A 9078-nucleotide genomic window follows, 5' to 3' on the forward strand; every position below is an offset into this window, starting at 1 on the left:
CAATCATGTTGAAAACATGTGACATCATTGAAATTGTCAATTCATGACTTCAATTCTTTTAATTAGTACCAAATTGAATTATTTATAGTTTTATCATTAATTTAATAAATGACGTAACAATTTATGATTATCCACAATTTCTCATTCAACGAAAACCAAAATCAATGCATTCTCAACATATAGTAAGAAATACTTCCGAAAAAAAAAATAGAAATCTCACCAAATAAGTATTTTCTCAAAAACATGATCCAAATCATAAAAAAGAAAAACAAAATCCTACCGTTCTTGAATTTTTAAAATTCAAGCTTATTTCCTTCCAATTTCTTACTATGATTTACATTTGAATAATTAACCAAATTCCAAAAACACAAACATGATTAAAAAAAAATTAAGTTTTTTAGTAATATCGATAAAGAGTAAATAACAAGCCAAGAAATTTGAAAGTAGAATAAGTATTTATAGATTAATTTTCAAAAAAAAAAAAAAAAAAAAAAAAAAAAAAAAAAAAAAAAACTAAGAACCACTTGGCCTAAAATATAGGCCGTTTTTTTTTATCATTTTTTTTTTTGGAAGTTACTTTTTTTCTTAACTTTGATAAGCTATGTATATAAATTATAAAAGTTTCAAGCCTCTCCCCTTTCACCCCTTTGATACATAAGTTATCTAAAATCATAAAGGGTTAAGGTATCCGTCATCTATCGAAGTTTTGAATCACGATTATCGTTTATTATCATATGCAACAATGGCAAATCTTTTATTTTAACCTAAAAAATAAACTATTTTCTCTCACTTTCAGAAAAACAAAATAAAATTACAGAGATTGGGAAGGGAACAATAAAAATAAAAAATAAAAAAACATTTCCCATTTTTCTGCTCCTAAGATACAAGATGGATTTCTACCATAGTGTTCATGAATTTACATGGTAATTTTTAACTATTTCAAAACGGAGCAAAGAAAAGAAAACCATCAAAATTGTTCAATATTGTCTCTTGAGCTTTGAACTTACCGTAACGGTGTCGTTTCTAGGACCTACTTCACCTTTCTTAACCCAGACATCTCTATCTGAAGACTCCTGGTAGTACCGAACGCTGACGAACACTATGAAAGCTGCCAAAATCATAATTCCGATTTCAATATAAATCATATGTCATGTAATGCTGTTTCTTTCTCCTGTTTGGTTTTCATTCAGTAACGTACCATGTTCATTGTTCAAACTATATTTTCGAAATTCATTCAACGTTCTAAAAATCAAGCTTTAAGTTCAAAATGGTTACCTGCCCATACGCGATATAGAATTGATGAGAAATTCCATACGAGAAAGAAGATGGCAACGAACACACCCTTCTTGTGGGAACATAACTTCCAAGAGCTCCCACAAAGTTTCAACCAGTGTTCACCTAATTTCACAAAAGAGAACACCACATCATTACACTCTTAAAACACGTCCATATCATTGGGTTTTGACAAAATATTAGAATAATAGTTGTCCGACATTGAAAAATTCAACTAATAGACCTCTAGCACTGTAAAAGGAGCATAGGGTTTTGGTTTCAAGTCATCTAATTTAGAAACATTTTAATTTTAAGCTTAAGTGTCCTAACTCTAATTAGATTCCCTTGCATATTCTCCAATTTGAGAATGGGAAAAAGAGTAAATGGTCAAAAATTTGGCAAGCTCCTGTAATTGGCATCAAACATAGTAAGGGTGTACATAAGTTGAGTTGGATTGGAGGCATTTTCTGGACCAACTCGAAATTTTAGGTTGGTCGGGTTGGCCACCCAAATAAGGTCTCCAACCCAATCCATGGGTTAGGTTAGGTTGTCGGGTTATTTCTTTTCTTTTTTTAATTACATTTTTTTATTAACTTAAAATTCTTGATTTGTAAATATACTAATAACTAAAATTTCATAAAACTCAAATGTTAAATATTAAAATCCAAAATATCTATTACAAACACCATAAAAATATAAAAGTTATAATATATATATATATATATATATATATAATATTAAAAATTTGGATTGGGTTAGGTCAATGTGAATTTCTTAAAAATGTAACTCAAACCCAACTCAACTTTAAAAAAACATAAAAAATTCAACCCAACCCAACCCGGAATTAAAACTATCCCAATCCAACCTTTATAATTTGGATTGAGTAGTCCAAGTTGTTCGGGTTGTCAAGTCATTCAAACACCCCTAGAAGATAGAATAATTTTGTGTGATTGTAGTAACTTTTTCCACATGGTGAATTTTTTTTCTATGGTCATAATTTTTCTCCAAGTTTGGAGTTTTCCTCGTAAATGCTTTTTGTTTATTTTAAGTTGTCAATTATCTTTCTAGTGTGAGGTTTCTTTCCCAATTACAAATCATATGAAACTACGAAGAGCATCCGAAACCAACCCACAGTTTTTCGATTTGATTTTGAAAAAATAATTTTAACAATTTTGTTCCTTTTTTATCCTCATTTCTTCCTCCAATGCGAGTAAAAAAGAAAGAGAGAGAGAGAGAACAATCCAAACAAAAACAGACGAATCAAGAAAAAAATCGATTGAAAGACCCCAATTGTCTTGAGCGAAAGGCCAATTGAATACAACTTATAAGATGACATATAAGCAAAATGGGCTAGCTCTCAAGACAGTATTCAATGTGCTTTGTCGCGGGATCAGGGAGGAACGACTTATAGAGTTTCAAGAGGTCTGGAGAGGAATCATATAGTTTTAAGAGGCTTGGAGAGGAATCGGATATCTGGTTAAGTTTCGCATCTCTCTGAAGGTTGGTGAAGATCTTTTGTAAATTATTCATTAGGTATTAGCAACGCACCCTTTTGTGGTAATACAAAAGATTGGAGCCATGTAGTCTTTCATTTTGGTAATACAAAAGATTTATAATAATCTTGAGTTACACAAACTTAATATGTACGCCTAAACAAAACATAAAGAAATATTTTGGCTCACAATATGAACAAATTGTATTAGTGTAACCTAAATTTAGATAGCATAAGTGAAAAGATGAAAGAAACTTAGATTACTGTGATGGTTAAAAGTTAATATAAAGTATAAAATTTGAGTTTCCATAAGTTAAGAGTTAAAGGTAGGTTAAATCCCAAAATAAAAGTTCTTTCCATATTAGAAAGGAATTGAAAAGGGTAGCCCCTTAGGTTAGAAGGCCAAACAACTCTCAAAAACTAAAGTAGGGGTCACATGGTGGTTTGAGACAGCCCACTCCTATGGCCTTATTTACTAGGTAGCAACATAGGATCCTAAGTATTTTTTTTTTTTTTGGGCGTTTGAGAATGGAAGAAACTATTTAATATATTAATGGAATTTTCTTTAAATTCATTTGTCTTAAGAGTCAACGGTTCAAATTCCAATAATTTTTAAGAATAAATGAAAATATAAAAACAATATCAGAAAAATAATTAAATTACATTTGTCAAATTTTCAAGTCCAATTTTGAGTCAAAATTATTTTTTTTTAAAAAAAAAAAGTGTCAAAAAAAAGTCTAAAGAATTTCAGTTTTATGTCTAGTGGGTATATGAATTCAAAAACCATCAAATTGGTGTAAAAGATTATTAGAAATGAAATCTAGAGTTCTGCATTATAGTAAAAGTAAAATTTCATATATCTAACAAATCAATAAACTTTTATAATTTAACATATCCTTCGAGAATCTTCAAACATTTTGAAAGTTCTAGGACAATGAAGAACACATGTCACACAAAATTGGTAGTGAAACCTCCAAACATTTCGAAAGCTTTAATTAAAACCTATGTATAAAACTTTAGGTTTCTTTTTTATAACAATTTGATTTTTTACTTATTATTTTTTTCTTTATTATCTACTTTTTACTAATGGTTTAAAAAAACTAAGTCAAAATTTGAACAACTAAAAAAATAACTTCTAAAAACTAATTTTTGTTTTTTGAATTTCGTCAAGAATTCAATCATTAAAAAAAAAAAAAAAAGAAGGCAAATCAGAATAAGAAATGAAAAGAAAATAAGTTTAATTTTTAAAATAAAAAATAAAAATGAAATAGTTCCAAAAGAGGCTTAGGCACTTAAAAGAATAAAAGGCTTGCAAGTTCAATGAATCAAAATAATAAATATATATTATATAAAAAGATAATTTAGAGGACAAAATATTGACGGGAAAAAATGATGGAAAAAAAAGAAAAACAAACCACACCATCCGACAAGAAAACCTAAGGAAATGAAAAGAAATCACCGACAAAGAATTCTCAAAAATAAGAATTTAAAAAAAAAAAAGAAAAGAAAAAAGAAAAAAGGAAAAAGAGAGAGAAAAATAAATAAAATCTCTGAAACCATCTCGTGAAGGTTGGCGTGGGCCCGACGTGACGTCTAAAATGAGTAAGAAAAGTCTCTTTTTTATATTTCTTCAGTTTTTAGGGTCAAAAGAAATTGTGGATTTTAGTTTGTGATGTGATGTGAAGGTGTAAACGTAGCCTAGCCGTTTTTGAGGGAACAAGAGGACGGCCAGGATGGTGTGGGAGTGGGACCCAACTCACGGTCAAACAAATCGACGCACCAAAAGACAGAGCGTACGGTGTTCTGATGTTCTCGGCCGTATTCGATGCTAACCCCGACAAGACGTATCAATCAGAGAAAAATAATAATACTATAGGAATAAAAGAAAAGTAACAAGTAAAGTCAGTTGAGTTATATTTTTACCGTGGGTAATTAATTTGGGCACTGTGAAAACACCAATGAATCCTGTGTCAGTCAAATCAGTACATCCATTTGTCAGTTCCGGAAATTAAAAAAAAAAAAACCCAAATACATAAACCACATTATTTAGACTATCATTTAAATGAGCTATAGACCCAAAAATCTAGCAAACAAATTAAATAATAAAACCGATCGACGATTTTTACTCTTGAACTATAGAAATTAATTTGAATATTTACTAAACCAATCATAGTGGATTTGATAACAATTTGATCAAAAAACCGACTTCGACCAACAGAGTATCACCCCTAGTTTACACTTCAAATTCTATGTTTAAATGTCTATCTTATTTTCTAATTTGAAATTTTTGGGCCTTGTTGCAGAAGGTGACAATTTCAGTCCTTGTTTGCAAAATTCTAGTACAGTCTATGTACAATGAGAACCTTACCCTACAATATTACTACATTTCAAAAGTTTCAAATAGATAATCTCTTTATCATTTATATATATATACAAATATTTCAAAAGTACCCTGAAGTAGAAATCTTAATTAAAGAAGAGAACCAAAACCTCTAAACATTACAACTGACCAAACCAAATGAAATGACAATATCACACCAAATTGAAAATTCAACTTTAGTCTAAGCTTCCGTTCATTCAATTTAAAATTATAATGAAACCAAAGTTTTGGATCTAATTTTGAATTTGAAAATTGAATTGAACAATTTATATTGTATATAAAACCGAAAACTAAACATAATTGAACTGAATCAAATATTTGTGGTTTGAGTTGAAGCAAACATGTTTGCTTTGGTATAAATCCAAAACCAAAATTTTCAATTCAATTCGCTCATATGTGGTGGTGCCACTCGTTTAAGGTCACAAGCTCAGGGTTCCGATAGTAGATTTGGAATGTATATGAAATATTAAGATAATATTGCAATTTCATAAAATATTCAAGAAAATTTATGTGTTATGTTGAAATAATAATTGAAGATAAAAAAAAAATGAAAATAAAAAGACGAAAACCAAGTTAGAAACTACAATGAGAGTTGAGAAAATATAATGGACAAAAATAGGTAGATGTGCAAAGAGTGAAAGAGACAATTACAAAAATAGAGACATAAACCAAGAATGAAGCAAAACTAGTATATATACTAATTACTAAGATAAGTATAAACAAAAAATAAATAAATTACTATCTATTCTCTTAAGTAAAAGGAAAGATAATAGACTAAATAGTAATTTTTTAAAAATGTAGATTTGATGGCATGGATTGAGTTTGGAAAGACATTGGAGAAAAAAGATTGAAGGGTGAATAATAATAGAGAATTAAAAAAAAAAAAAAAAAAAAATTACCAATTTTGAGGACATTCCAAAGGGTGATGAAGCTACCCCACTTTGCCAACACAAACAGCAATACACCCACCTACACATTCCAAACAATATTATGTAATATAATATTATAATTTTAAAATTTATTGGTTGACCCCTTACACAATAATTCTATAACTCAATACAAAAAAAAAAATGTATACAATACTCCCTACACCAAAATTGTTTTTCAAATCTTTTCCAATAAAGTTAGTTAGGTTTGGCATACAACAAAAATTATTTGAATTAACACTCGCATGTTTACTTTAGTTGCATTCTAAATTAGACTTTCTAATTTTTACTCGATGTGCTTAAATAATTTTAATATATATATAACCGACACGCAAATAGAAACCACCACCCAATCTATTGAAAAATATATATTTTTTTTTTTTCTAAAGGCCAAATAACTATTCCCAATAGCGTCATGGGTAAGAAATAGGAATGGGAATTAATTTTTTAATAAAATGGCCTTCAAACTTTAATGCCCATTTTTTGTTTCTTCTACATTATTAAATCTTGCCATAACTTCTTAAAATGCTTACATTCTAACCATCTTATAAAACCCCATTTCCATCTCAAAGTTTGATAATTCGTGAAAATTAGAAAAATTAAAAATTAAAAATTAAAAAATAACATTTTCCATGTTTCAACTCTTTATTAAGATTACCTTTGAAAATCATCTCTTAATTCCTTCATAAAATTACGTTTCATATATAGTTTCTCTAAACCTTCCGATAGTCTAAGAATATAAACTGATATCTTTAATTGAAAAATATAATAACTTTATATATCAGAAAACTATTTCCAATGTAATTTGGCCATTAAAAAAAAAAAAAAGAAAAGAAAAATTACCTTCATGGTTGCGGAAGGATCTCCACGAAACAGAGCCTTAAGATTTTGCAACAATTCATTCACGAAAGGAACTAACCGTTTAGCAAATCGAATCATATTTTCTTCTTCAACAGCATAATTTTCATCATTTGAATCGATTCCTTTTCTCCTGTAATTTTCCCGGGAAAATCAAATAGAAAATCAGAGAACTTCTTTTGAATTCTCAGAAGCTAATTATGAAGAAAACAAAACTCATTAAGATCATCACCTCCCAAAAATGGACCTATGCACGAAAATGGCAGCCAAATAAAGAAGACCCATATGCGAAATCAAACTCATAAAGCTGCAAAAACATCCCAAAAAAAATCAACAAACCATTTTCTTCTTCCTCTCAACAATGGCAGATTTGGGGGGTTTTTTTCCTACCTGATATTGATGTTCTTAATGAAATAAGAGAGGATTATAACCAAATTTCCCACTCCAAAAACCAGAGCGGATCTTGAAAAATCTCTCCACATTATTAAATCCACTGGAGTACCAAAGATTTCAACATAAATGAATTAGGGGAACTGGAAACCGAAATTGAAATTTGGGATTTGAAGGGAAGTTTTCTTACTTAATGTTTGTAGTTTCTGTTTGTTTCTCGGGAAAGTTTTTGCGACGATTTTCTTCCGTTCTGGTAAGTTTATTTCCTTAACATCGAAGCTTTCTTTCTCAAACTCTTCTTCAAATGCATCGAAGAAATCTTGAGATGGGGCAGATGATATCACTTTCTCTCTGCATTCATTTAACTCTTTGAAACTTTTCTCTGGCGGGGTTTTTCCGATTCCGTTCGTCGGTGGTTTGGTTAACCCGACGGCCGATTTACGAGATTGATCAGTCTTCTTCCTCGTCGAGTTTTTCTCTGTTTTCTCGCCGGAAATTTGAACTGGTTTGTTTGGGCTGCCGTTGGATCTCAATCTCCGCGCCGGAATCGGGCTTTTCCGACTCTGTTCATCGCCGCTACTCGGAGACGACTCAGGTTTTTCCTCCGCGATGAGAATCGGGTTGAAACCCTCGTCGGATTTCCACGTCTTCCTTCTTCCGCTGCCACCAGTGGCGGCAGCGGCGGTGGTCGGAATCCCACATTCGGCATTATCGTCATCTCCATTAAAAACCTTAATCCCACCTCTGACTTCATCGAATCTGATTCTGCTCTCCCACACAGACCCCGCTACCACGTTCCCCCTCGCCGCCACCGCTGCCCTCCGCCGGCTCAAATCCATCGCCGACGTCTACAGAAACCCAACAAAAAAAAAAAAAAAAATCCTCCGGTGAATCAATCTGAGGATTAAAAATTGGGGAAATGGGAAAGAAGAAGAAGAAGAAGAAAGAGCAAAATCCCAACGTCTGGATGTTTTGAAGGGACTTGAAGGTTTGGAGCAAAGCAACAATGGCGGACAGAAGAAGAAAATAAGAGAATCCCTCTGGCGGTGACCAGAACAGAGAATTTTGTTTTTATGATGCCAAATGGTAAGTGGCAAGTTGAGGAAGGGGTGGGACTGATTCTGGAATTTCCTCTCTTCTTTTTTTTTTTAAAGAATTTTCTTCCTCTTTTTCTTGGGAATCTGAAAGAAAAGTGAAGATGATGGGAGGAAGGGAAATGGAAATGATTTTGGGTGTTATCAAAAGAGGGGATTTTGTGGGGTAATTATTATTATTCGCAATGAAAAGTAACATTTTCGAAATAAATAAAATTTAGAGAAAAATACTTTTGTCCCACTGTTGTAGATTTAGTTTTCATTAGTCCCGACTTCAAAGTGTTATAATTTTTAAGATTAAATCATATTTTGGTCACTTAATTTTAAATTTCGTTCTATTTTTATCTTTTAATTAAGAATGTTTATTTTGATCTACTATTAAAATTATGTTAGATGAAATATATTTTAAGAATAAAATTACATCTAATATAGATTGAGCAATATAAAATTGAAATTTAAATAATATTAACAATCAATATATTAGAATAATAAAGGGTCAAAATCTTAGATGTAAAATGATCTTTGAGATCTTTTATAGAAAATCACTTTGCATACTTGAAACGTTAAGGACCAAAATAGAATAAAACTCGAACATCATAAACCAAATGGGGTTTAAATCGAATTTTGATGGTTTAAATTTGATTTAACTACTATTTTGGTCCCTAT

General features: G+C 30.6%; 1 protein-coding gene across 2 annotated transcripts; it reads right to left on the reverse strand.

Annotated features, from left to right (window-relative positions):
• Positions 1-841: 841 nt before the first annotated feature.
• On the reverse strand, positions 842-8557 carry LOC120080249 (reticulon-like protein B21). 2 transcript variants are annotated; one of them, XM_039034863.1, is made up of 9 exons: positions 8280-8557; positions 7509-8166; positions 7319-7421; positions 7161-7235; positions 6914-7061; positions 6044-6113; positions 4688-4729; positions 1276-1398; positions 842-1108 (listed from the first exon to the last, which is right to left on the reverse strand). In XM_039034863.1, exons 2-9 carry the CDS (start codon positions 8155-8157, stop codon positions 978-980), a joined length of 1341 nt encoding a protein of 446 aa, XP_038890791.1. In that variant the 5' UTR covers positions 8158-8166; positions 8280-8557; the 3' UTR covers positions 842-977. The 2 variants fall into 2 exon arrangements, with proteins under 2 accessions (XP_038890791.1, XP_038890790.1); XM_039034862.1 differs by having other exon boundaries at positions 7509-8557.
• Between the last annotated feature and the right edge of the window lie 521 nt (positions 8558-9078).

The sequence above is a fragment of the Benincasa hispida genome, chromosome 6, assembly GCF_009727055.1.
Source record: "Benincasa hispida cultivar B227 chromosome 6, ASM972705v1, whole genome shotgun sequence".
NCBI lineage: Eukaryota > Viridiplantae > Streptophyta > Magnoliopsida > Cucurbitales > Cucurbitaceae > Benincasa > Benincasa hispida.